The sequence below is a fragment of the Brassica napus genome, chromosome A3, assembly GCF_020379485.1.
Source record: "Brassica napus cultivar Da-Ae chromosome A3, Da-Ae, whole genome shotgun sequence".
Lineage (NCBI taxonomy): Eukaryota > Viridiplantae > Streptophyta > Magnoliopsida > Brassicales > Brassicaceae > Brassica > Brassica napus.
This window is the reverse complement of record NC_063436.1, coordinates 26,257,284-26,285,282: the sequence shown is the minus strand read 5'-3', so window position 1 is coordinate 26,285,282 and position 27,999 is coordinate 26,257,284. Positions and strand designations below refer to the sequence as shown.

At 34.0% G+C, this 27,999-nt stretch overlaps 6 protein-coding genes and 1 long non-coding RNA gene across 13 annotated transcripts; 4 read left to right on the top strand and 3 right to left on the bottom strand.

Annotated features, from left to right (window-relative positions):
• Position 1: 1 nt before the first annotated feature.
• LOC106444607 (endoglucanase 21) lies at positions 2–2,740 on the top strand. The gene is made up of 6 exons (XM_013886064.3): positions 2–542; positions 816–1,123; positions 1,196–1,660; positions 1,743–1,878; positions 1,957–2,129; positions 2,219–2,740. The coding sequence occupies exons 1-6, from the start codon at positions 170–172 to the stop codon at positions 2,621–2,623; spliced, it is 1,860 nt and encodes a 619-aa protein (XP_013741518.1). The 5' UTR covers positions 2–169; the 3' UTR covers positions 2,624–2,740.
• A 5,696-nt stretch (positions 2,741–8,436) lies between these two features.
• LOC106440810 lies at positions 8,437–9,714 on the bottom strand. 2 transcript variants are annotated; one of them, XR_001287758.3, is made up of 3 exons: positions 9,473–9,714; positions 9,036–9,131; positions 8,437–8,884 (listed from the first exon to the last, which is right to left on the bottom strand). It is a non-coding gene; the product is annotated as an uncharacterized LOC106440810 (long non-coding RNA). The 2 variants fall into 2 exon arrangements; XR_007326343.1 differs by having other exon boundaries at positions 9,036–9,509.
• Positions 9,715–14,259: 4,545 nt separating this feature from the next.
• Positions 14,260–17,204, top strand: LOC106440812 (MLO-like protein 13). The gene is made up of 13 exons (XM_013882565.3): positions 14,260–14,459; positions 14,531–14,588; positions 14,660–14,871; positions 14,945–15,061; positions 15,220–15,274; positions 15,351–15,484; positions 15,643–15,717; positions 15,804–15,892; positions 15,981–16,071; positions 16,169–16,375; positions 16,456–16,523; positions 16,609–16,669; positions 16,777–17,204. The coding sequence occupies exons 1-13, from the start codon at positions 14,346–14,348 to the stop codon at positions 16,969–16,971; spliced, it is 1,476 nt and encodes a 491-aa protein (XP_013738019.1). The 5' UTR covers positions 14,260–14,345; the 3' UTR covers positions 16,972–17,204.
• Positions 17,205–17,369: 165 nt separating this feature from the next.
• Positions 17,370–19,445, bottom strand: LOC106440813 (probable WRKY transcription factor 7). Its single transcript, NM_001315944.1, is given in 3 exon segments — positions 17,370–17,641; positions 18,288–18,413; positions 18,549–19,445. Coding segments are annotated over 3 exon segments (1,053 nt in total). The 5' UTR covers positions 19,325–19,445; the 3' UTR covers positions 17,370–17,490.
• Positions 19,446–20,735: 1,290 nt separating this feature from the next.
• LOC106440814 (acyl-CoA-binding domain-containing protein 3-like) lies at positions 20,736–22,710 on the top strand. 6 transcript variants are annotated; one of them, XM_013882569.3, is made up of 4 exons: positions 20,736–21,821; positions 22,031–22,127; positions 22,232–22,322; positions 22,472–22,710. In XM_013882569.3, the coding sequence occupies exons 1-4, from the start codon at positions 20,935–20,937 to the stop codon at positions 22,480–22,482; spliced, it is 1,086 nt and encodes a 361-aa protein (XP_013738023.2). In that variant the 5' UTR covers positions 20,736–20,934; the 3' UTR covers positions 22,483–22,710. The 6 variants fall into 6 exon arrangements, with proteins under 6 accessions (XP_013738023.2, XP_013738022.2, XP_013738024.2 ...); XM_013882568.3 differs by having other exon boundaries at positions 22,469–22,710; XM_013882570.3 differs by having other exon boundaries at positions 22,444–22,710.
• Positions 22,711–22,952: 242 nt separating this feature from the next.
• LOC106442739 (3-oxo-Delta(4,5)-steroid 5-beta-reductase-like) lies at positions 22,953–24,378 on the bottom strand. Its single transcript, XM_013884390.3, has 2 exons — positions 24,253–24,378; positions 22,953–24,183 (listed from the first exon to the last, which is right to left on the bottom strand). The coding sequence occupies exons 1-2, from the start codon at positions 24,289–24,291 to the stop codon at positions 23,083–23,085; spliced, it is 1,140 nt and encodes a 379-aa protein (XP_013739844.2). The 5' UTR covers positions 24,292–24,378; the 3' UTR covers positions 22,953–23,082.
• A 1,797-nt stretch (positions 24,379–26,175) lies between these two features.
• Positions 26,176–27,788, top strand: LOC106442740 (E3 ubiquitin-protein ligase APD2-like). The gene has a single exon (XM_048763203.1). The coding sequence runs from the start codon at positions 26,271–26,273 to the stop codon at positions 26,637–26,639; it is 369 nt and encodes a 122-aa protein (XP_048619160.1). The 5' UTR covers positions 26,176–26,270; the 3' UTR covers positions 26,640–27,788.
• The last annotated feature ends 211 nt before the right edge of the window (positions 27,789–27,999 follow it).

Below are 27,999 nucleotides of genomic sequence, written 5' to 3'. Positions count from 1 at the left end.
ATTACAACAACGTACATCAACATGTATATTAGAGGCCTAGCGTGTGTATACATATATAAATACTAACTTTGCGCACTAAGTCTAAAGATCTTCTCTAGCCCAGATGCTTATTGCCTTACCAGTCTTGTTGTAGATCTGATCGTGCGCACGGAGAGAAGCCTCCACCACAATGTACGGACGAGACCCATGGGGTGGTCCTTTAGAGATCAATGCGGCTGACTCAATCACCGACGACGATCGCAGCCGTAATCTCCAAGAACTCGACCGTTCGACTCTTCGTCGACCACTAGACGCAACGCAGAGGAGCTGGCTACTCGGACCACCAGTGAGGAAGAAGAAGAAGTACGTCGATATCGGATGTATGCAAGTCAGCCGCAAGATCTTTCTATGGACTCTTGGAACCCTTCTTGTTACCACCTTTCTCGCTGGATCCATAACCATGATCGTTAGACACGTGCCACACCACAAACATGAGAAGCCTCAACAAGACAACTACACTCTCGCTCTCAACAAAACACTCTTGTTCTTTAACGCTCAGAAATGTAAGCTCGAAACTTGTTATCATTCTGTTCTTACATATATAAACTAGAAGTGATATATTAAGTGCCTGACAATTCAATTTTTTCTTCATGCCTTATACTCACTTGTGCTCTTGTTATTCATGTAATTTTGTTTATAGTGTCTTATATACAACTAAACATATCGCTTAAAATCATGATATGTCGGTTCCTTTTGTCTATGCCCCGGACCGGTCCTATATATGTATCTATGTTATGTCATGTCTCAAGTCTGGTTACTTATTATGTTCCTTGCAGCTGGGAAACTTCCTAAGAAGAATAACGTGTCATGGAGAGGCAACTCCTGTATGAAAGATGTCGATGAAGGAGAATACCCTCCCAGAGATGTGGTTGGAGGCTACTACGATGCTGGAGATACAATCAAGTTCAGCTTCCCAATGTCATATGCGATGACCATGCTGAGCTGGAGTGTGATTGAATACAGTGCTAAATACGAAGCTGCAGGGGAGCTTGACCATGTTAAAGAAATCATCAAATGGGGAACTGATTATTTTCTCAAGACCTTCAACAGTAGTGCTGATACAGTTGACAGGATGGTGTCACAGGTAAAAAGATATATATGTTTTGAAGGTAACTTGGATACTAAACAGTTATGAAACGTTTGTATATTTTCACAGGTTGGATTTGGGGATACCCGTGGAGGAAGTGTGGTCCATAATGACCATTACTGCTGGATGCGTCCAGAGGACATTGATTATAAAAGGCCTGTGCATACGTGTTACTCTGGCTGCTCGGATCTTGCTGCAGAGATGGCAGCTGCTTTGGCCTCTGCATCCATCGTATTCAAGGACGACAGAGATTACTCTAAGAAGCTTGTTCACGGTGCTAAGACGCTTTATAACTTTGCAAATTTTAATAAAAAAAGTTACAGTAAACCTTATGACGAGTCTAGCGAGTTTTATAAGTCCAGCCTGTTTTGGGACGAGCTTTTGTGGGGGGGTGCTTGGTTGTACTACGCCACTGGAAATATAACGTATCTTGATCAAGTTACCAACGATGATATGGCGAGGCATGCTGGTGCCTTCTGGGATGGTCCTTACTATGGTGTCCCTAGCTGGGACAACAAGCTTCCCGGAGCTCAGGTTAGTTCTCTAATAATGTTATTTTAAGCCGACTCTTAAAACAACCTAATATGCTTGCTTGCTTGCTTTCTGATCAATACAGTTGCTCTTGACACGGTTAAGGCTGTTTCTAGGCCCTGGATATCCATATGAAGACATCTTGAGAACCTTTCATAATCAAACAGGAGTGATTATGTGCTCATACTTACCTTACTACAAAAAGTTTAAAAGAACCAAGGGTGAGTTAACTGTCTACACTTTTTAATTTTTGTGGACCTGTTGTGAAGAGCTAAAACGTTGATATTATATCTATACAGGAGGTTTGATCAAGTTGAATCATGGAGATCCACAACCTCTTCAATATGCTGCAAATGCGGCTTTCTTAGCTGCGCTATTTAGTGACTATCTAGATGCTGCTGACACTCCTGGATGGTACTGTGGTCCGAAATTCTATTCTACTGATGTCCTACGGGACTTTGCAAGATCACAGGTATATAATATGCTTCCTCTATAGTATAAATGAAGCAACTAAATGACTTTATCTGATCATACTCTTTTGTGTGTTTTTTTTCTTGGCAGATTGATTACATACTCGGTAAAAACCCTCGGAAGATGAGTTATGTTGTAGGTTTTGGACAACGGTACCCGAAACACGTGCATCATAGAGGAGCTTCAATACCGAAAAGTGTGAAGAAAGAAAGCTGCAAAGGAGGATGGAAATGGAGAGACACTAAAAAGAATAACCCAAACACCATCGTAGGTGCAATGGTTGCTGGACCTGACAAGCATGACGGGTTCCACGACCTTCGTACTAACTACAACTACACTGAACCGACTCTTGCAGGCAATGCTGGTCTGGTCGCAGCACTGGTGGCTTTGTCAGGAGAAAGAACGTTTGGAGCTATTGACAAGAACACTATGTTCTCTGCTGTGCCTCCTTTAACACCTGCCACGCCGCCTCCTCCAGCTCCATGGACACCTTAAAAATAAAACTAAAAACCTTTTGGGTGTAATAAGTTATCTAGTTTTGCCTGATTAAGACACAAGTGAATAATGTAGTTTTAAATGGTTAAAAAATAATAATTTGGCTTATTGCATAAAGTTGTTGTCTGAGAAACCAAACACTGTTTGCTATGCTTTTAGGTACATCATGTGGATGGTACACAATAGACCTGGGCATTTCGGTTTATGGTTTAAGTTGGATCCGGTTATTCGGGTGGAGTTGAGATGTTTTAGACCAATTTAGGAACCTGTAACTTTTCTGATCGGATCCGTTCGGGTTTTGTTGGGTTCAGGCCAGTTTTCTATTTTTATGAAATTCGAAACAAAACTGAATTACATATGTGCAGGTTTTACTTTTACACATAAAATATATCATTTGTGATATTTTCTATAACACAAATGAATTTACTTCAATTTTTTTTTAATAAATACATAAAATGCAGTTCATTGGAAATTATAGTCACATATCATGCAAATAGTAGCTAGAAACACAATTTGATTGCCAAAATTTCTGAGTCTCACGTCAGCTAGTTATTCTCATCAAACGAGTTATCATTCAATAATATTGCTACAAATTAGTTTCTTTAATTGTTTGAACTTGTTAAATGGCCTTTAGATAAATGCATAATACATTCTTAAACTTTTTTTGAAATGACCAAAAAATTATAGATGGCAGTCGGGATTGGCAATCTGTAGAATTGATTCTCATGTACTAGTGTTGTTGATTACTTACCTTGGTGATGGAGATGCAAATGAGAGTGATGACAACATCATACATAATAAATAATATATTCTCAACGAAGCATATTCATGAAGCTTTTTATCATTTGTAAGATGGTCTCATTTCAGTTTAGGTAACTATATATAGCTTTGATTCAATAAAAATGAAAAAAATTATGTTGAAATAGTAATTTGGTTTAGATTATACATAATTAATTTAAAAAAATATTCAAAACATAGTAAAATTGAGAAAATGTCAATTTTGTATAACTCTCTTATGTCTTTGATGTGTTTACCTTGTACAACCATTAATTCGAGGAGTAATGAAAATTGAGAGAAGCATATTAGGTAAATTTGTGGAATAATTTTCAGTTTTGTAGATTGTTATTTTTCCACATATGAAAAGCCAATCTACAAAACTGAAAATTATTCTCAGTATTTGTGTGCTATGCTCCATAAATCACAGGTTCGACTCTGCACAAAGGCTACGGCAATCTGAGGTAAAAGATCATTCAGTTACGCACAAGGCTTGCCGCAGTTTTTGTCCTTCTAATTTCTCTTTCTAATTATAATGTTTCATAATTTTAATTATGGTTTAACATGGTGCAATCGAACAATGTTTAGAATCTCGAGAATGTTTTGCATGCACTTGAGGGAATTAGTAGAGATACCAATCCGACCGATGTTCTTGGAGGCAATATTTAGAGATATATTTTACTGTTTGGTTTAAACTTATCTTAGACATATTGCTATCTTTTGTAAGGGATAATCTTAGACATATTGATATCTTTTTTAAGGGATAATTCTATTACTTTCATGATGATTTCTATTCTAATCAAAACTTATGCTCTATTCCATTGGAATGGTGATTTTAATAACTTATTTGATGAAGCTTTAATGACCCATTTTCATGTGCTTTTCTTTAACAGTAAAGATGCGTCCCTGTGTTCTAAAAAATAATTAATAGTTATTTTACAAAAATATTATTTTACTTTTCTAAAATCGTATAAAAGAACCGTAATAATTTTTGTATAATAATTTGTTTTTCTAAATCTCTTTGAAGTCTTAAAAAAAAAAGATTTGTATACTATTTTGACACATGTCATTTTAAATTATTTATTGACACATGCCGCGATAATGTTAATTAGCAGTTCTAAAAAACCAACTTTATATAATATTTTTTTTTCTAAATTCCTAAACAAAATATAATTAGAAAAGTTCATGTAGTAGTAATTTTTCTTTTCTAAAATTCTAAGAAAAAAATAGATTTGTATTAATATTTAGAAAAATATTAAACAAAATACAATTTTCCGTAATAATTTTTTTTTTCTTCTAGTTTTCTTTAAATCTTAAACAAAATAGATTTGTATCATATTTTTGACACACGTCATAGTTTTAAATTTTATTGACACATATCACGATCATGTTAATTAACAATTTTTAAGAATCAAACTTTAAATAATTTAAATTATATAAAATTAAGATTTTACTTCATGAATATTTAAGCCCTGATTGGTAAAGCAGATGATAAACCAGTAGCTTAAAGGAATAACATTATGATATAGAAACCATATGCTGTAAAAGCTGTATGTTTTTACTAAACTGTTTAATTGAATGATTGATAGAGCAGTATGAACATGTTATTTAAAATTATTATAAAAATTAGTATACAATATATAATATATTAATTTCAAATGAATATATTTCTAATATACATATATATATAACATATACATATATATATATATTAATATAAAAAAATTAAAATATATAATTAACTTATTTTATTTAGTAATTTCAAAAATTATGTTTATATTGAAAAATGTTATTGGGGAAATTTTACTTATACACTTTTTATGATACCACTTTACAACTTTACCATCAATCAAAAGGCATTTTCAAAAATACCACATTCATTAATGTGTAAAAGACAATATTGTCTTCAACTCATTTCTCTCACTCTCGTAAATCTCCGTCCGTCGTCTATCGTCTCTGTTCAGATCCGCTGTTTTCCGTTCAGATCCGCCGTCTCCGTTCAGATTCGCCGTCTATTCGCCGTCTCTGTCCTCCAAATCCACCGTCTCTGTCCTGAACCGACGTCTTCGTCCAGATTCGTCGTCTTCGTCCAGATCCACGAAGCAATCGAGATCGAGACTCAAAACTTCAAATGTTGAATCCTCAGCAAGAATCACAACCTGTAAGTATTTTTTCGGATTTTGTTGTTTTGATCTAAGAGAAAGAGTTATCTATTAATAGTCTGATCTAAGAGAAAGATTTCTAATAGTGAACATTGAGTTTTTAAAAATTTATAACTCTTTATAAATCGAAGTTATTTAGTAATGTAATTGACATGTTCAATTCCCGACACTCATAAAAGAAGCATATGTTCAAGCTTATATAAGAGCCACAACTCTGCCATCACACATTTTCTTTGATCTACAAAGTTAATCATCAAATTCATCATTGTCTCTTGTTTTTTTTTTCTAAAGTCTTATTGACCAACCATTGACATTTTTTAGTTTCTTCTTGTGTCTTAGATTGCAGAGTCTGTTTCTTTTAGCAGTGATAAAAAGTATGATATAACGCAAGTGAAGGCTCCACCTCAGCTGCAGAAAATGATGTGTTAAGTAACTCAATCAACTAAAAGATAATCTAGAAAGGCTTATAAGACAGTTTATAAAGTTTGTTAAATAATTTATAAGGTTTATAAATTCTGCACAATTTTGAAGTTAACTACGAGGTATTGTGATACTTCAACAGAGCTACCAGACAAGCCAAAACTGATCATCCAACGTTCAAATATGAATTATGTTGAAAATGATTTTTTGTATTTTAGGTAAGGAGGAATTTAGTGAAATTGAGAATTCACACCTTGCGGAAGTGTTGTAGAACTAGCTAGAAAGAATAACATTCAATTTTCAGGAGAACCTTATGCAAATAAGATTATTGATGAATGGGGGTAGATCTATGGTTCACTTTCTCATATCAACCAATGGGGTTAGATCTATGATTATTGATGAATGTAAATAATTTATAAAAGTTTATAAAAAACTTTATGAAAGCATACATTCAATTTATAAGGGTATTATATGAGTTCCATAGGTTTATAAATCAATTAAAAGAGTCTATAACCATTTAGAAAGCCTTATAAAACAATTAATAATGGTTTGTATAATAATTTATAAGGGTTTATAAGGGTACGTAAATAATGTATATGGGTTTATAAAAATAATTTATTAAGTTTATACACCATTATAAATATTATAAAATGATTTATATGGGAATTTAAAATTTCTGAAGCGGTGGAGTCTTGATTGCTGTCCACATGTACCTCAGAATCTGCCATGTATCATCATCTCTTTACAAAGCCTTATAAGGATATGTAAAATTATTTGTATGAGTTTATAAACTATTAATAAATGCATATAAAACAAGTTATAAAATCTATAAACCATTTATAAATGTTTATAAGAAAGTTATGAAAGTTTATAAATAATTTATAAGGGGTATGTATACTATTAATAATAGTTTATAAAAACTGTATGAAAGATTATATTCAATTTATAAGAGGTATTATAAGAGTTGTATAGGTTTATAAATCCACTAAAAGAGTCTATAACCATTTAGAAAGCCTTATAAAACAATTTATAATGGTTTGTATAATAATTTATAAGGGTTTATAAGGGTATGTAAATAATGTATACGGGTTTATAAAAATAATTTATTAAGTTTATACACCATTATAAAATATTATAAAATGATTTATAAGGGAATTTAAAATTTCTGAAGCGGTGGAGTCTTGATTGCTGTCCACATGTACCTCAGAATCTGCCACGTATCATCATCTCCTTACAAATCCTTATAAGGATATGTAAAATTATTTGTAAGAGTTTATAAACCATTAATAAATGCATATAAAGCAAGTTATAAAATCTATAAACCATTTATAAATGTTTATAAGAAAGTTATGAAAGTTTATAAATAATTTATAAGGGGTATGTATACTATTAATAAGAGTTTATAAAAACTTTATGAAAGATTATATTCAATTTATAAGGGGTATTATAAGAGTTGTATTGGTTTATAAATCAACTAAAAGAGTCTATAACCATTTAGAAAGCCTTATAAAATAATTTATAATGGTTTGAATAATAATGTATACGGGTTTATAAAAATAATTTATAAAGTTTATACACCATTATAAAGGATTATAATAAAACAATTTATAAGGATATGTAAAATTTCTGAAGCGGTGGAGCCGTGCTTGCTGTCCACATGTGCCTTAGAATCTGTCACGTATCATCATCTCTTTACAAAGCCTTATAAGGGTATGTAAAATTATTTGTAAGAGTATATAAACCATTAATAAAGACATAAAAAACAAGTTATAAGATCTATAAATCATTTATAAATGTTTATAAGAAAGTTATGAAAGTTTATAAATAATTTATAAGAGGTATGTATACTATTAATAAGGGTTTATAAAAACTTTATGAAAGCCTTATAAAACAATTTATAATGGTTTGTATAATAATATATAAGGGTTTATAAGAGTATGTAAATAATTTATAAAGGTTTATAAAAGTAATTTATAAAGTTTATACACCATTATAAAGGATTATAAAATAATTTATAAAAGTATGTAAAATTTCTGAAGCGGTGGAGTCTTGCTTGCTGTCCTCATGTGCCTTACAATCTGCCACGTATCATCATCTCTTTACAAAAGTATATAACTATTTATACAGGTTTATAAAACTATTTAAAAGGGTGTATTAAACTATTTACAAGAACATATAAGCTATTTATAAGTCTATTGTTAAAAGTACAACTCGACGATTTATAAGTTTTTATTAAGAAGTTTTTAAACAAGAGTTGATTGTATATGTCTATACAAAACATATAAATGTTTGAACTTGAGAAGTCTTGTGAGGAATGCTAGGCAGAATGAGTGTAAGAAACTCAAAGTGATTTATAAGCGTTTATAAATTTATTTACAATGGCTTATAAGGTAATTTTTCTAAAATCCCTCCAAAAGACAATCAACACAAAAAGACATATCTGGTGAAAGAGTCACGTCCTTCAACAAGGGATATATTGCTTTAACATAGTCTGAGAACATCAAGGCTTCTCCATATCTCACTCTTCTATAAAAGAAACAATTGAAACCAAACTCACTTACATGTCCAACTAATATCTTCAACTATGCAACTACTAAAAGAGAGATACAATTGTTTTAGTATAAGAGATGTCTAAAGAAGATGAGAGAGAAGAATGTACTAAGAAGCCAACTCTGCAACTTTTATAAAGCGTTATAAATACGTAATTCTTTGATAGCACAAACCACATTCTTCTTCAGAGTCTCTCTTGCCTCTTCAAACAGCTCACCAACCTCGTAAATTTTCAAAATCTAAACAAAAGCCAGTCACATATTATTTCTACGCATCAGCATTCACTTCCAAAAATAAGATTCAAAAATAGTATGCTTTCGTAACTCAACAAACTCATCCTTCATCTCCACTGCTTCTGTAGATATTATACACAAAACAAGACATAAAAAATAAATCTCACAAAGTATAAATAGAACGTTACACTACCAAAACACCAACGTTCCACCTCATATACTACACATACTAAAACATTGCTAGTCAAACTACAAATAGTAGCATTGTATTACCTTAAGGAAGTGAGATACTTAGATATGCATATCACCACACATCTTCTCCACAACATCCTTTAAATCCAAAAGCTGACAACACACATTTGTAATTCTCTGCAACATCACCAAATCAACCAAGAGAAGAAGTAATCATGGAATAATTATACTCTTAGGTTAGTACCTTCTCATGAATTAAATAATTATATAAATCTGAAAACTATGACAATAAATCAACCAAATCAATAATTGTACTCTTACGTTAAGCTTTGTGTCTTTTGATTGCTAAAAGATCAACAGTAAGATTTGAAAGGACACAATTTATAAGATCTTATAAATTTGAGATCTGAAAACTTCACTTGAAAAACTTCGTCTTCTTTCTTAGAAACATATCGATTTTGATAAATCAAGCTAAAATTACAGAAAGAGGCAAAAATCACCATATACTATCATCTTACCTTTGTTAGTGTTTCTTAGGCGTTGGGAGAGAGATCGTCTCGTTCGTCTGAGCTTGTCGAGTCTGTCAGCTTTGCCGGAGAACTTCTCGGCATCGTCAGATCTCGCCGGAAAACTCGTTAGCGTCGTCAGATCTCACCGGAAACTCATCAGCATCAGGAGAGAGATCGTCTCATTCGTGTTTCGCCAGAGAACTCATCAGCATCGTCAGATTTCGCAAGAGAACTCGTCTTCGTTGTCAAAGCTCACCGGAAAACTCGTCAGAATCACCGGATCTCGTCGGATTGATTATCGGATAGTGGAAAAGAAGATAATAGTTGTAGTTTTAATTAGATAGGGGTATAATTGTATTTTGCCTATTAAAATTTTAATGGTAAAGTTGGTTAAAGTATTAATGAAAAGTGGTACATTGAAAGTGGTATTTGTGACAATTTTCCAATGTTATTTTAAAAATGATTTTTATAATTAAAATATCTATTTCAAAATAATATTTCACATTTAAAATATAATTGAATTTATATAATTAAATTATAATTTAAATGTAAAACACTATTTAAAAAAATATTGTAAATTTATTTTAGAAATGGAAATTTTATTTTCTGGAAGATATTATTAAATAAAATAATTGAATTAAATATTTTTTAAAATTTTATCAATTATAAATGCAAATGTTCTTCTAAAAGCTTCATATGAGAGCATTGGCCACATAACATTTGGAAAACATTAGCATTTAGTAAATGTTTTTCTAAATGCTATTCTAAATGTTTTTCTAACAAATGTTGATTGGATAATATAAAGCATAATACTAATGCTAATGCTCTATCAAACAAGGCTTTAGTTATATGTGTTTCTGTTTTTCTTAATTTTTAACTTTTTACTAAAATATATTTTTCAGACAACAGCATAGTATATGTAGGAATTATCTTTTTATTTTAAAATCTATTTTGGATTTTGAAAAATCACTTTGCAAATAATAATATATTTTGCTTTTCAGTCAAATAATAACTTAATAATTTTGTCTCTCTCTTTTTCATGGGTTAAATTATAATTTCTCTTTTTTTGTGAGTCAAATAATTGTTTATTTCATTTTTATTTTGTTTAAATAATAATTTGATTCTTTTTTGTGGGTCAAACAATAATCTTTTTCACTTTTTTGGTCAAATAAAAATTTGACTCCTTTTTATGGGTCAAATAATAATCTGTTCCACTTTTTTAATCAAATAATAACTTACCTTACTTTTATTTTGTGGGTCACATAATAATCTACTTTCTTTTTCGTGGGTCAAATGATAATCTGCATTCTTTTTTTGTAGGTCATATAATAGTTTGTCTCCTTTTTTGTGGATCAGATAATAATCTGTCTTCTGGTCAAACAATTGGTCAAACAATTGGTCAAACAATGACTTTCCTTTTTTCTGTTTTTTGGGTCAAATTATATAACTAGCTTATCAAGTTTAAGAAATCACTATCTCAAAACCTCTATTACAAGAGCCCTGAAAATCTCTCCAGCTTGATCTACCATAGTTGATAAAGCAACGATTAACTAAACAACAAAATGAATAAGACAATCTTTCTTCTTCTCTTGTCTTCCGTCCTTTTCTTTTTTCACGCGTTTGCGTTGACAAGTGTCAAAAGTAGCTGGAATCCTATCATGGATGTTAAGGATCCTGAGTGGATTCCCATCAAGGACGTTAAGGATCCTCACGTCATACAGCTCACTGAATTTGCAATCTCTGAAAATTTCAGACGCACCAAACATATATTGAAGTTCGTGACGGTTGTTAAGGGCGTATTTATCACGTTTCCTCATGACGATAAATTTATTACTTACCAAATTGTGTTCGCGGCCAATGACGGCGGCAGCAGCGGAAACAAAAACTACAAGGCAGTTGTAAATGAGTTAAATTCAGGATTGGAACTCGCGGGATTTATTCCATGTGAGGATGATTTCTATAAATGTAATGAGTTCTTACATATATAGCTAAATAAATAAAAAAACAAATGGCAAAATACAACAATTTCATCTCTTTTTTGAAACTTGAAATTCCTGTGGATATTCTTATATCTTTTATATGTACAATGCAAGAGCATTCTCCGAACTGTTTCAATCCAAACGCACTTAACGATAATCCAAACGCACGTGAACAATAACAAAAAATTAAACTGAAGGAACCAGTACAACTTTAAGCATATACGAAGATTGGATAATCACATAGCAGATTTTACCAGAAAAAAAAAATCAAAGCAGATTTTACCAGAAAAAAAAAATCAAACAGCAGAGAAGTTAGCATTTTCAGCTAGAAACTCAACTACTCTTATATTATAAAAATGGTTATCTTAAAGATGTACTTTAATTCTCTTCTTGTAAAAACTGTTTTTAATATCAATATAAAAGTGATTGACAAAAAAAATGTTGATATTTTAACCAAAGTAGAAATTTTGTTAATTTGATATGTTATTACTTTTGTTTAGTTGTATGTTATTTATTTTTTGTTTGATTTTCTTCTTTTTTTATAATTACACTTCCAAAAAAAAAATTCCTTGCTTTTTTATCTTTGAAAAGATTTATCAAGTTTGGAAATAAATCATTTAATATTTAGTGCTTATTTTATTCTGTAACAATCATTCTTGATGATTGGTTCGACTGTGCCTTTAAAAATTTAGCTGTAGATGTTTAGCTGTAGATAAATCGGTTGTACCTGTAAAATTGTTACTGTGAATTTTTTCTGCAGAGATTTTTGATGTAGTTAAATTTATTGTAGTTGTAAGCTGTAAGCTGTAGGCTATATATATTTTAAAATAAAATATGTGAAATATGTATTGTATATATAAAATTATTATTTTTTATCAATTAAAATCATTTATATTAATATTTTTTAAATAAATTATCAAAATTTATTGTAATTTAAAAGTATGTAAATAATATTTATATTATTTAAATATCTTAATAATTTAAAAACACTCAAATTCAAAATTAAAATATTTATAAAAGTTTTATTATGATTATATAATTTATTTAATATTATAGATTTTTTTTTCATTTACAGATTCTACAGTCTATAAAAAGAAGATGTAGGATTTTTGTCTAAAATACATAAGAAAAAGTTTTACTTTTTTTTTTTTGCTGTAGCTTTAAAAATAAAGCTAAAGCATGATTGGTAAAACTAAATAAAAACTTGATGTAGACTTTAATTTTTAAAAGTAAAGCTACAACATGGTTGGTAAAATTTAGTGATTTGAAAATGAATAAAGCTAAAGTAAGGAGATAAAGTCCAACCAATCACCCCTATTGTGTTGAAGATATTTTTAGATACATTGTGGGTACTTGGATTTTATCTTTCTTCTTTAACTTTATTTACTAGGCTATATCTGCCCAATGCGCATGTTGAATTTTCGTTAGTATTGGCTTTGTCATGGTTATTCGGTTAAATTGTTATTAACATCTTCAAGTTGTTTTTTTGCTTAGTTTTTGTCGGTATTTCTCATGTTTATCTTTCAAACAAGGCCAAGTTTATAATTTAACTATTAACTCAATTTACATGTTAAAAGAATCTCAGTGCTAAAAACTGTAGTCAAGAAGATAGAAACAAAAACTATTACTCTCTATTCTATATCTTCTTCTGTTCAACATAGTGACCTCTCCTCCTTGTCCCCGAATGCTCCACTGCTCTGGACATCTGGTCCTGTCTCCATCACTGCCTTTGCCGACCAAAAACAAACCCCTGTTCACCACCTTCTAGCGCTCTCTTCCTCTGGAGTCGATTTTGCATATACCCTTCCCTGTTAGTTAGTCTCATTTCCCTGTTATTTAATTACTAGAGTTTTTTTTAAAATTTTCAACTGAAATTATTTTCCTTTCTTTGAAACAGGGGTCCATTACAGTCGCATGGTTTCAGATTTTCACTATAAAATATAATTTGCAGTCAAATCTTCTCCAACCTCACTTTATTTTCTGTTACATAAAAGAGTAAATTAAAATGAAGTTACTTTTCCATAAATAGAGATTATTTTATCTTTTACTCTTTTACATTTTTTTTCACTTCAAAATGGAGTAGGATTGAGAATTTGAGATGTTCCATACAGACAGGACATCGAGCTTCTTCCCATTCTTTAACTTGTTTCTGCTTTTCCCATTCTTTAACTTGTTTCTCACTTGGCTTCAAAGCACGGCCCAACTCGCATTACAAAGGCGATCCTTTAAACCTTTCATGAGATATCTTTCGGCATAACGAAACAACTTAAACCTGCAACTAGATTATTCACCTTCTCATAAGCAACAACAAACTATTTCTTAATCAAGATTAACAGCTTGGGAGTATCAACCACATTTTTGGGGTTACTTAAGCAATAAGCACAAGGTTTGTTCTTTCAAAAACTTCTTACAGCACTATAAAGTTTCAAACGTTTTGTTCAAATCGATTTACCCATTTGTTCAATCGACCAAAAGAGAAACCCAACAAGATTCTAGATGAATACGAGATCATACACATGAATCAAGCACAATGTGCATAAAACCCTAGAACTGGAAAACCCGAAAAATATTCAGGTAATACATTTTGTTTCTTGAAAATAAATCAGTTTAAAATTATATTATAGATATAAGTTAATTTAAAACTAAGTATAACTATTTTTCAGGTAAATAATTAAAATTTTGGGTATTTGGATACCTATTTGGTTCTCGGTTAGGTTTCGGTTTCTTTATTTCCAAATCCGTGATTGCTTGAAATAGAAGAAAGGTTTTGTGCTTTTTACTGGTTAAAGGTAACCTTCAAATTGCTCCATCTCTCTATTCTTTGCCCTCAACTTCTTCTGTTTCTTATTCTCTGCTTTAAATAATAAACAATAAGAGTTTATCTCCATCTTGAGGTGCAGAAAATGGCAGAAGAGAGGTCGCTTGAATATACTCCCACGTGGGTCGTAGCGTTTATCTGTTTCATCATCGTTCTCTTATCACTTCTTGCTGAACGTGGTCTTCATCATCTTGGAAAGGTATATACATCCACTGTCTACCTTCTAACATGCTCTCTTTTTCTAATAACTTTCCATTGTCTCGGTCCCAGTGTCTGAAGCGTAGGCGACAAGATGCCTTGTTCGAGGCCTTGCAGAAACTTAAAGAAGGTTAGCTTCTTCCTTCAGTTTTCCTCTGCGTTATCAAACTTGATCTGACCAAATTTGATGTCTTCGTGCAGAGCTGATGCTCCTGGGGTTTATCTCTTTAATGTTAACGGTGTCTCAGGCCGCCATAAGGCATATCTGCGTCCCGCGAGCTCTTGTTAGCAATATGTTCCCGTGTAAGAAGCCATTGGAGAAGCATCATGCTCCAGAATCATCTCATACGCTTAGTTTCAGCGCACGACATCTACTTTCCACAGGAGCAAGTCCAGACCATTGTGCTGCCAAGGCTCGTTTCTCTTAAAACTCCTATCTCATTGGATCCTTTTCTGTTAACCATCTCTTGTTTCTATGATTTTCAGGGGCAGGTTCCGTTAGTATCTGTGGAAGCATTGCATCAACTCCATATCTTCATCTTCGTGCTAGCGGTTTTCCACGTCATCTTTTGTGCCTCAACCATGGTTCTTGGAGGAGCCAGGGTAATGTAACTTACTTTTATAGCAAAAACAGCAAAAAGAACCTTGGAACTTTCATGTTACAATTTTTTTTTTTTTAAGTAAAGAACCTTGGAACTTTCTATTTAGAAGTTGTCTTTACTTTGCTCTGATTACGTTATTTGATTTGAAATGACATGTAGATACAACAATGGAAGCATTGGGAGGATAGGTTCAAGAAACATCCTTCTCAAAAAGGTGAGATTCAACAATTGATGTGATTTGTTTTGCGTGTGTTTTAAACACCAAGTAAATAGGTATTAAAATGTTGCAGAAGCAGCAAAGCGTGGTCATGCTCAGGCTCATCCTCATGCTCATGCCCTTCACGAGTTATTCAACGCAAATCACGAGTTCTTTGCGATGCATGCTGGAGGATTCTGGAGAAGATCTGTTGTCATCAGCTGGCTTGTGAGTTATATATGTATAATAATGCCAAAACAGAATTGTCACACATAAAACATATTTTTCCACCAATATATGGATAAAACTGTCACACATAAAACATGTTTTCCACCAATTAAGATTTTATTTCTGATGTGGTTAGCCAACGTGGTCTGTTTGTGCAGAGATCATTCTTCAAACAGTTTTATGGTTCTGTCACCAAATCAGAATATATAGCTCTACGACAAGGGTTCATCATGGTATGGTATCACTTTACTCTATTTTTTTTTTCATCATGTTATTTCAGTTTTACCAAGTCTTTTATGTAATCAATAAATCTTTGCAGACACATTGCCCCACAAACCCATCATTTAATTTTCACAAGTACATGCTAAGAACACTGGAGATAGACTTCAAAAAAGTTGTGAGCATAAGGTAAAAAGAATCAATTAGCTACCTAATGGCTTCATTCATCAGTTTTGTCTAACAATTTTTTATGTTGATGTGATCATATAATGTAAAGCTGGTATCTATGGCTATTTGTCGTGGTCTTTCTGCTGCTGAATGTAGGAGGATGGAATACTTACTTCTGGTTGTCTTTCTTGCCTTTGATCGTAAGTTTCACTTGATTGGCAAATAACCAGTTTAATTGCGCCATTTTATCCTTTTTGATGCTTACTTAAAAGTGTTTTGAAACACACAAAAATAAAGCTCTTACTAATGGTGGGTGCCAAACTGGAGAATATAATAAGTACCTTAGCTGTGGATGTTTGTGAGAAGCGAAACCGTGCAGAAGAAGCAGTCATCAAACCTTCTGATGAACTCTTTTGGTTCCATAAGCCAGAGATTGTTCTCCAAATCATCCACTTCATTCTCTTTCAGAATTCATTTGAGATCGCTTTCTTCTTCTGGATTTTGGTACTTCACTTTTCTTTTGCTACTTTGTTTGAAAACAATCGCAATCTTTGTTTATGATTTCTCCATTGTACTATTATTAGTTCACATACGGAATACATTCGTGTATCATGGAGAGACTAGGCTTCCTTATTCCACGGCTCGTCATGGGGTAATAATAATACGTACTTTTTAAGTCCAAACCAATTAAGGGTTTCATCTTTTGGTTTGATGTAACTGACTCTTTGTTCGTACAGTGTGTTAGTTCAAGTGCTTTGCAGTTACAGCACATTACCACTATACGCTCTTGTTACACAGGTAAGTCATAAGTGCATGCATTATAAATTTATAACCACATGCGTCGCAGCTATATATACATAAACCAATTTACAAATCTTGAATCTATTGTTTTTATTTATTTAAAGATGGGTAGCAAATTCAAGAAGGGGATATTCGACGATGTAGTACAATCGACACTGGAAGTATGGTTAGAAGATACAAGAAGTAAAGGCGACTCAACAAGCCAGACTCGCAGGTTGGAGATACAACCCACGACTCCTGAGGCTTTTAATGTCCAAGTCGATGAAGTCAATGAATGTGAAAACCCCCAAGTCCAATAAGATCAGCACACATCATTCTCTATGTTATCCCTTAACTCGTTATAACATTTCCACTAGATCGTTCTGCTATACGCTACTTTTAGAGCTCTCATCACAAAAATGTGTCTATCTGTTTGACACTCACTTGAACCCATCTTTTGACTAACCCCTCAAATAATGTTGTTTTAAATCTACAATTGTACTTTCTGTAGATTAACAAAGTAAAAGAAAATCAAATTTGAAAATTATATATAGATATTATCCTTCAAATATTTAATAAACGGAAAAGGACTTTCACATGATTCAAGTTCCATCAAGAGTCGAGATCCACAACGTTCTTCTCTCGTCTCTATCTTTGCCCTCTATTTTCTCCATATTAAAAAGCAAAATAAAAGCATAAAGCAAGAATATAAAAAGTACAGTTTAGGGCCCACTCTGTCGTTGACTAATCTAGATTGTGCACAGACAGACACAACAACAGTTGGGTTCACTTCAAACTCAGATCTAACGGTTCAGATTCCACGCCGGCAACGACCGAGTTTAAAGAGTTTTTTCATGAGGCGTCTGGAGCACCATTGCATGGTTGTGGTCTCCTTCGTACGTCACGATAAGCATCATCGCGTCATCGGGTGCACGCTCCACGTGCTTACGCGCCGGACAACCTCTCATGCTGCTGCACTTGTAATAGCCCCTGAATAAAACCGAGTCCAGATCGAGTTTAGTTTAAACATATTAACATGAGTCAACTCGGTTTTGTATCTTTATACGTTTTTAAAAAAATGTCGAAAACAAACAACAAGTCAAAAAGAGCGTGAATCCACTAGTACTAGACGACACGTTTGGTACAACCAATATAGAAAAAAAATACAAATAGTATTAGTTTTATTATCAGGTAATATTTGACAATACACAAGCTGCCCAAGGATTGTTTCTTTTTTATTTCTTTGGTGATTATAAAAAGTCTGAAACCCAACATCTGCAGCTTCAAACATGTAATCAGAAATTTAAATGGTATTTATAAATTACAACACTTTATTAAAATATATATAGTTTAAGATACTAAATTTCATAATTTATAAATATATATTTGTTTATATATAATACAGTATGTTAATTATTAAAATTTGTAAATAATTAATTTTATATTACTTATTATTATCGTATAACAAATTTTATGAGGCTTGGAAGGTAAATCACGTTTTTGAAGATTTTACTAGTTACTTTACTACTATCTTCTTTATCGAGTTTAACGCCTATATACCCGTCTAAACAACAGTTTTAAACACTTATAAAAATTAAATTTCATACAATTCAAAAAACAAAATGTAAAAACTAACCGAGGGTGAGGAGAGCCTTTGATGGGTTTTTGACCATATTTTCTCCATGAAAACTCATCTGATGGAATATCAGCCATCTTGCTGCTTACTGCAGGAACTCTAATCACTCTTTTCACTTTAGATTTCCTGTTCATTTTTAATTACCATTAATCAAAACAGAACAAATGTTATTACCATTAATAAACATAATTAATGTTTAAATAATCTCTAGATAGATTTAGATCTGAATAAATAAACGATTAGTTTGGGATTTAAGTAAACCTTTTCTTGGTACAATGGCAACGCCCTGAGGGGGTTGAACTACACTTTCTCTTCAACGAAGCAGATGATAACGGAGGCTTGCCCCTCGAACCCGAGAACTGAGACGATGGGTTAGTGAACTCGAACCCTGACGACATCTGGTTACTCTCGGTTTCACATCTATGAGAAGACATGAACGAGTTCGCCGCAGAGACCGGTGGGGACGGCGCGAAGTGTATAGTTGAAGAAGGTGGTTCTTGATGTGGTTTTCCGTTAGGGAGTAACGGAGCCGAAGAAGACGAACCGTACTTTGTCTGAGTGTGGTGGGCATGTGACAGAGGAGGACGGCGATGAATCGGAGTCGGACAGTAAACTCTAAACGCAGATCCACCGTGCTTCTCTGTTTTCTCTCTGTTCAACACGACGGTGGTTGTTGTTGTTGTTGTTGTTGTTCTTGGCTTCTCCTCCGTCTTCACAACTACTTCTTCTGGTTTCGTCGTCGTCACGGGACCTCGTCTGAACCTTGCGTGTCCGGTTCTAGATCTACCGAGAAGAGAAATCACCTTCTTGAAACTGTTAACGGCGACGTCAGTCACCGCCGTTATCTCTGTTTGTTTCTCCTCAGTTGGTTGACTTTGACCGATCAGTTTAAGAAACTCTTGAACGCCGTGAATCCCAGCAGAAGCAGCTTCTTTCAAGGCGGTGTCTCCCTTTTCCGCAGGAAAGCCACCGTCTTCTTCTCGTTTGACTTTACCGCCACCGTAGCTGCTGCTGCTCATGATTAGCTCCACCGTCATATCTCACACCACTCTAGTTTCGCAAAAGTCAAAACTAATATTCTTTTCTTCTCTATTTGGAGTTGTTTAAAGAAAGAAGGAATATAATGATGATGATGAAGAAGAGCACCGAGAGACCAAAGAGAGAAGAAATGAAAGGGCGAGTCAACTCAACTCAAATGTGGTTCTCTCTCTCTTTAAAGGGATTGAAGACAGTGCATCAGTCAAATAGACTACCAATTATAGGGCTACACGTGTCTTCATTTTGTCAAGCGTTTTGACACTCTCAACGTCAATGATTTTCATAATGGGATTGGAACCAGTGGAGCTCAAAATAAAATATATTCGTTTCAGTTTAAATTTTTATTCAAAAAATCTAGATATTCGATGCAAATTTTAAAAATGAAATATACTATTCGTATATTATAAACCAGTTTACTTACTTTTTTCTTAACTTGTTTTTCTTATCATATTATTATGGTGATTATTCGGTCAGACCAGTTAATAGAGATAGTGAAATAGATGCTTTTCTAATTATTTTTTCACCCAATAATAGATTATAAATTATCACTACTATCTAATTTGGACTAAGATATCAAAATATCAAATTAGAAATGGAAATTAAGATAGTTAATCAGGGTTCTTCATTCATTTGAAATACTTAAAACATCTAGAAAATGACTAAACTTAAAATCGAAATACTTTTTTTCCTAAGTGGTTAGATACAAGAATTTTATCTATGTGTAGTAATTCTAGATCATTTATGTTTTGAGTTTTGTTTCTACTTTCATAATTACTTTTCCGTTCAAACTATAACGCTTCTGCAACTTTTATTTTTCGACTCGTGTATTGTGTAATTTTAAGATTCTATCTAAATTGTCTTTTTTTTTTCCGTTCAGATTATAACGCTTCCGGGATTTCTATCTTTTTGACTCGTGGATTGTGTAATTTTCAGATTCTATCTTTTAATTTTTTTTATTCTTTTCCGTTCAGATTATAACGCTTTCGTAATTTTTATCTTTTCGACTCGTGGATCATATAATTTATCAGATTCTATCTTTTTTTATTAATAATTATTTTTCGTTCAAATTATAACGCTTCTGCAATTTCTAACTTTTCGACTCGTGGATCGTACAATTTATCAGATTCTGTATCGGATTGGGGCAAGGTGAAATCCACACCTCTTACATATTCTTCTTCTAGAAAAATAAACAAGACAAGAACAAAAATAAGAGTGTGATGACTTTAGTTGCTCAAAAAAAGAGAGTGATGACTCTTTGGGTCATCTAGATAAGAGTGAGGTCTAAAACAAAGGTTTGTTTGCCTATATCGAGTAATGGGCTTATGTAGAGGCCCATTGAGTGTTTTATAGAGCCCAAAGAAAAAGCGGCGCCATGCATAAGGAGCCTGGAGCCACTTGGGCGAAGGGGATAAGCGTTAACCGTAACAGCCAGGTCAGCATCGACAGCAGTTAGGTGTTGAGAAGTCCTGTTCCTGTCGGACCCGCTGTGTCGCAATTAAAAAGCCGAAGAGTCTACCACGAATATGCTTTCTTCTTCTCTTTCATTTATTCCTTTCTTCCTTCATTAGATCCTAAGTATCTCTGCTTTACTCTTTTGAGTCATCCGATCATGGAGTTTTTCCTGGAGATGCTTCTCACGGCGGTTGTGGCTGTTCTGTTTTCTTTCCTCGTGGCCAAGCTCGTGTCTGTGTCTATGGTTGGGAACAGCGGTGGAGTAGTAAACGATCAGGCGGAGGAAACCGAGATCGGCGTTGTTGCCGTGGAGGAGGAGCTTTGTTCTGGTTTGAAAGTGGATGCTCCGGTGGTGCAGAGCGAGAGGAGACTCGGAGCTGTTGTTGTTGATGAGAATGTGGAGCGTGTTGATCGGTTTGGAAGCGAAGCTGATCGAGTTGTTGATGAGGTCAAGGAAGGGACTAAAGGGGAAGACTGGGTGGTTACATCTGATGAGTCATCGGCGGCTGGCTCGCCGGAAAATGTGATAGCAGAGGAGATGATGGTTTGTGGAGAAGATAAACAGAGAGACTCGGCGGAAGAGCTTATTCTTCGGACGGTGGGAGCTGAGTCCACTGCTTCTGTCTCGTTGGAAAACGTGAGAGCAGAGGAGATAATGATTGGTGGAGAAGAGGTGAGAAGTGAAGAAGACGTAATAAGTGAAGAAGTCGTAGTCACAGAATCTGTGGAGGTTAGTGTTGAAGAAAGTAATACGGTGGAGGAGACTGAGCACAAGATGGAGTTGAATACTGAAGAAGGAGAACAGAATGAAGAGAAAGAGGAGTTGAGCATTGTAGAAGATGATGATGATTGGGAGGGAATTGAGAGGAGTGAACTGGAGAAAGCCTTTGCGGCTACTTCAAGTCTTTTGGAAGTATCCGGGAAAGCAGAAGAAGTTGGTGACGAGGTTAAGATGGAGTTGTACGGTTTGTACAAGATCGCCACTGAAGGGTCATGCCGAGAGACGCAGCCTATGGCCATCATGGTCTCTGCTCGTGCTAAATGGTACCATACGTATCCCATGTTTTAATAGTTATTATAGCTCATATTCCTGATATAGAAGGAGAGTCCATACACTAGAAAACTAGGAGGGACAAAGCTTTAAATGGTACCTAATCATCTGGTTAGGAAAGAATCAGCAATTATGTAGCTTTTATAGCATGTTCAATAACTGCTATGTGTAAGTGACAAACAATGCTTACCCTTTGGGATAGGAATGCCTGGCAAAAACTTGGAAACATGAGTCAAGAGGAGGCAATGGAGAAGTATCTTGCACTTGTTTCAAAAGAGATTCCTGGACTGATGAATACTGTGAGTTGTTAGATTTTTGAGGGTTTGAAATTCATCTTGATATCTTTAATGGTTATTAAGGTCTTAAAACTCAGACTTATTCTCCGTTCCCTCTCTCTCTACAGGTAGGGAAGATACCGGTCTTACCTCCTAATTCAGGATCATTAGAAGATCCGACCACCTTAGGCACAACTGGTGTTGCTTTCAGCAAAAATGGTAAAACTAATTAGTAAATAATGTATTTGCGTCAGCGATTTATTGTATCTTTCTTTCCAACATCTAGTTATCTAATCCTTTTTCTAGCTTCAAGATAACTTAGTATAAGAAATAGTTTCAGCTGAAAGGTGAATCCATTGTTTAAGCAGGCAAGGATTGAAGAAGGCTCTTTGGGAATACAAAGGCAATCTATTCTTGCATAAAAAAATGGGACCTAAAAAAATCTATGTTTCTCAAAGATAATCATAAATGCTGTAAATAGACCATTTGATGCAACTTGGTTTGGCTAGTGTTCTAAATAATTCGTTATCATCATCACCCATTGTTCTAATAGGAGTTGCAGCAAACAAAAACATTTTAAAAAAAAATCTATTCGTGTTTGTGTGAATTGGCTGATTTATGGTGTGAAGATAATGCTAAGCTGACCTATGAAGCAAGCAAGGAGACTTATATTCCTCCTAATAGTTTTCCTTTGGTTTTGATTCTATACGTGACATTAAGCTAAAGGCTAAAGCTGACTACAGTCAAACCATAAATAATAAAATTTTCTAACGAGAGATTTGAGATAACTCCAAGTGAACAAAACAATGTATATAAGCCAAAACTATCCCAAAATAGTAAAATTCAAAAGACAAATGAAACCCGCCTTTATTTTTATCTTTCTGCAAACAAGTAAAGAACCGAGAAAAAAAAAACATAAAACGAAGAAGAAAACAAGAGATACATCCACTTTTGTTGTGGCATTTGTATGAAAGATGAATCAAGGCACGATCTTGAAAGCCTTGTACTTATCAATCCACGAGATAAAAGAGTTCTTGGAGTTCCTGAAACCAAGAAACCCATGTTCTTTACTCTTGTTCATGCTATCAATCATCCCTTCAACACCTAGCACATCATCAGCAAACCACCACACACCAACTTCCTCAAGCTTTTTCTCTTGCAACTGATTCTTCTTCACCACCTCTTCCCACACTCTCTCCTTCCCTTTCATCATCTTCACCAACCCAACGTTCTTCCCTTCCTCAAACCCATACTCCTTGATCCCAAACTTCTCGGCAAGAACCTTCCAGAGATGTTTCCACTTGAAGACATCACCGTTGTTGCAGTTAAACGCCTCGTTCTTGGCGTACGGATCAACCGCAGCCCAAATCTGCTGCTCGGCGACCAAGTCAGCGTCCGAGGCTGCGGTGTATCCTTCCCACGCCGCCTTGCTCCCAGGGAAAAGCAACGGAGACCCTTCTTGCTTGCATATGGCTGCGTAGACGCAGAGAGTCCCCACAACGTTCGTCAAACTGTAAGGAGAGAATCCAAAGATAGTGTTCGGTCTATGCACAGACCAAGTCACGGTACTACTCTCTTTCTTCTTCTTGATCTCTTCAAACAGAACATCCTCCAGAGTGTAATAGAAGTTATTCTTGATCTTCAACCTCGGCATATCCTCCGTGAAAGGAGGATCAAGAGACTTGTAGTGATTGGTCCCTGTCTGGAGACAAACGTGTCGGAGATTCTTCACGCCCGGGACAACCGCGCGGAGGACGTTACGTAGTGTGGAGCCGTTAGCCTCGCTCTCAAGGTTTGTGCACGTGATGTAGAAGACGTCTGTGACGTCTGTTAAAGGAGAAAGCTTTGATCGTGTTTCTTCGGCGTTGGAGACGTCGCACTGGATGTAACCAACGGGATGATCGGCTTTCCAGGTGGGACGAGGACTGGGAGCGACGCCGTAGACTTTCCATGGACCGCCGGGTGTGTCGGAGAGAGGGAGAATCTCGGCGAGGCTGTTTCCGATGATTCCGGTGACGCCGATGATGAGTGCGACGCTCTGGTAGCTTTGCGTCGGCTCATAGTTATCGTCTATTTTTTTCTGCGAAAAAAAATAAGATTTTTATAAATGAGTTGAGTATGAAGGAGAAGGATCAATGGATGAATGTACCTTGGCAGCTCCGATGGCACCAGCCCACCACCAACTCATGTTCTTGATCAAATCGGACAAAACCAAGAGAAGAAGAAGTAGTTTTAGTTACAGAGCCGTTTGTCTGATTGTCTGTTTTAGCTTTTTTATTGTCGTTTTATAAACGAATAATCTTATATTAAAGTTTATAAATCTTATAAAACGTGATGTTTAGTTCTATTATTCTCCAATTTATTCGACTTTATTTTTATAAATTTCATGTAAAACGATGAACCAAAAATTATTCTATAGATTGTGAATCTTGGATTGTCTTCAAACAAAAAAAAAAAGAAATCTTTTTATTTAATAAAAGTTGAGGGACAAGAGTCTTTTTCATGAACTGAATTAACAATTCGATTTATGTTCTTTACTAACAAATTTGTATTGACTTTCAGGAGGTTGAAACTTCACATAATTCCACACCATTTGATGTTCACAACCATTACACAAGTTATCTTCACGACAGATCTATCTAAAAAAGTCAAATCACAATTGATTTTCATATCTATTTAATTATACTAAAATCCAACTGAAGGATAAATATGTTCTGACCAGGGCCGTGCCTGATACCAAGCCCATCAAGCATTGGCTTTGGGGCCAACAAAAGAATATTTATTTTAGGGACCAAAAATAAATGAAGTTTCTCTTTAGTTCTGGTGGTAAAAGCTAGATATATAACAGGGAGAGGTTATGGGTTCGAATAACATGGGAACACCTTTTAATATTTTCATGTTTTATTAAGATTATGGGCCAAAAAATTTTTTTTTTGCTTCTGGGCCCGAAATTGTCAGGCCCGGCCCTGGTTCTGACCAACCACTACTAACTCTTCCTAACAGTCTGGCTATGGATATAAACATAGAAATTAGTTTTGCGAACGAATTCGAATACGTTAAGCTATAAGAAATGTTTGCAACGAATGATATTCAGTTAGTAGACTAATATTTTCTTTTTATAACCTAACAACCACAACAGATTGTGTCGACGCCTTCAACATGTTGCCCCTGGCCTATAACATGCCATACGAACAATGTTAAAAAACCAGGTTTTATACTATAACCAGCAAAAAAACACATTAACTATTCTTCTTATTGCCCCCAAACAAACATGTACTTTTTATTTATGTTTAAAAAGAATGTTACCTACATTCATGTTGATCTACTGAGTTTGCCATAAGATACATGCATGTCTGTTTTATTCCAAAACAGAATTTGAAATAAAATGTTCTGTAACTCTACTATATTTTTGCATTGAATAATGAAATAAAAATGAATTCATTAATTTATTTTCCGTTTTAAAATAGAATATAGTTGTAATAAAGCTCAAAACTGTATAAAGATATTATATTTTGAAAGAAAAATGGAATTAATATATTGGAGATGTGCATCAACTATTTTACAAAAGAATCATTTGCTTGGGAGAAAACAGATTTGTATTTTGAATCATTTGTCAGGGCTTTTTTTTATGTGACATCAACATGTATTCTCCCTCTTTTCCTGATCAAAGTAATAAATATGCATTGCACGACGTGTTTAATGCTCTGAAATAAACATCTTGCATCATTTGAAGGCCATATCATTATAAATATATCACTATCATGTATGCAAGATTTTTGACAATCTATAAATACTATCAGAATACAACAAGCTTGGAATTAACATTAAGTCGCTTGTTTAAGGCTCTGAAATAAAAAAGAATAACTTCATATGCGAACAAATCACTATATCTTCAGTGGGTCATTTTTTGTCTTGATAATTTCGATACAACCATCTCAAGATATATGTACTCCGGTATTTTGAAGGATGAGTTCGGTGGATGGTACATGGCGCTATCCACCACCGCTAGATTGGTAGTTTATATAACGTTTTTGGGTACAATTACACTCTCATAGTTTTCTTTCTCTTTGGAACAACTCTCTCATAGTTGTAAACAATATATTCTATCATATTCGACGTAAAGCTATTAATACATTTTCTTTTGTTATTGTGTTCTCAGGGACTATAATGTTCCTTATATTTTTGATATTGAAATCTCTGAACGATTGTGACACGGAAGATGATGACATGGAGAGTTTACCATTGGTAGCAGGACAAGAAGTAGTCACCATCTGGACGCCGTTGGTCTACGAGCCGTCGGGGGTAACGGGGAACAAAGATTTTGCAACGGCGTCGTTTAGCTCCGCGGAGGATGTGGACTACTCGACATTGTGTGTAATATGTTTCGAGGAACGGAGAAACTGTTTTTTCGTACCGTGCGGTCACTCTGCCACTTGTAAGGGATGTGCGCTGAGGATCATGTCGGAAGAAAATAAGGTGTGTCCGATTTGCCGGAGGGTAATACGCAAATCTAAGAGATTACCGCTGAATCTTTGAACGTTGTTGCTATTTCCAAGCCACCATTTTTGTCTCATGATCACAAGAAAAGTTTTCAATCATCATGTGTGCTCATCATTCACAACATTTGTTTAGAGAAATGATATGCCCATGAGAGTTTACATATCAATAAAGAAGAAGCAGAGGACAGAAGAGGGAGTGAAGAATTGATGATGATCTGGCAATTTGGATGAGTTTTAGCCAATAATAATATATTGAGTCGGCTGTAAAGGAGCCTTGAGATATAAAAGGAACTTGTGAGTTAGTTAGGGAGGTTATTCATTTGGAGTGTATGATAGTGGCTTGATTCTCTGGGTGTAGAGATTCAAGAGTGGTGGTCTTCAAGCTTATACGCTTGGGCTTGTGTTCGTGGTTTGCTATCAATACGATTGGAGTGTTCTTATCAAGGAACCATTTGCAATAGTATATAGAATGACAGTATTAAACCATTTAGATGAGAATATTATATCATTCTTTCAGATAACTACATCTTGCATCATTTGAAGGCCATATCATTATAATATATCACTATCATGCATTATATATGTTCGAATACGGATAATAACACAATAGCAACAGTGACACCAACCACTACACTATCAAATTGTTGTTTGTTTGATCTAAGAGCGATGAAATTATTAAAGTTCATAAAACTTACTTTCACAATGCCAATTGACAAGTATGAACCATAAGGAAACTTGAAATAAATCTATAACCCACACGCACATGACACGACACTATGAGTCAAAAAACATAACCTACGCAACAAGCAAGAATTACTATTGGTCCTTGAGATTACATTGGTGATGCTAAGAGGCTTTATAGTCTTTTTCGTACTGGACTAGACGGGAATAAGGTTTATATACGTTCTCATTGTGGTCATTCGAGCCCTCAAGTTTTCTATTTTTTTGGAGAAATCATTTGGATGGTTGTTTCTCCTGCTAGTGCTAGATATCAAGGACTTGTTATATAGCCTGATTAAGAACCAAACTGCAAGATATTGTTTGTAAGAGCATCTCTAAAAGACGCTCTATAAACTTTAAATATGAAGTTTTTTGCTTTCCAAAAATGAACTTCAAAACTTCAAATGTTTTGAGGAGTGAAACTCTATATTTGAAGTTTTACTACTCAAAACTTCAAATTTGAAGTTTCATATTTTTATTTGCATTTTTGTCCCTACAATTACACATCACATTTATGATTCATAAATATTTTCTTGTTTATTGTTTAATTTTTAAAAAAATTATATCTCATAAATATTTTAAGTTTTGTTTACAAAATTTAAGCTTACACATAATATTAAATAAAACTTTAAAATAAGATTTAAAATATTTAAAACTTGATTTAGATGACAAAAGTA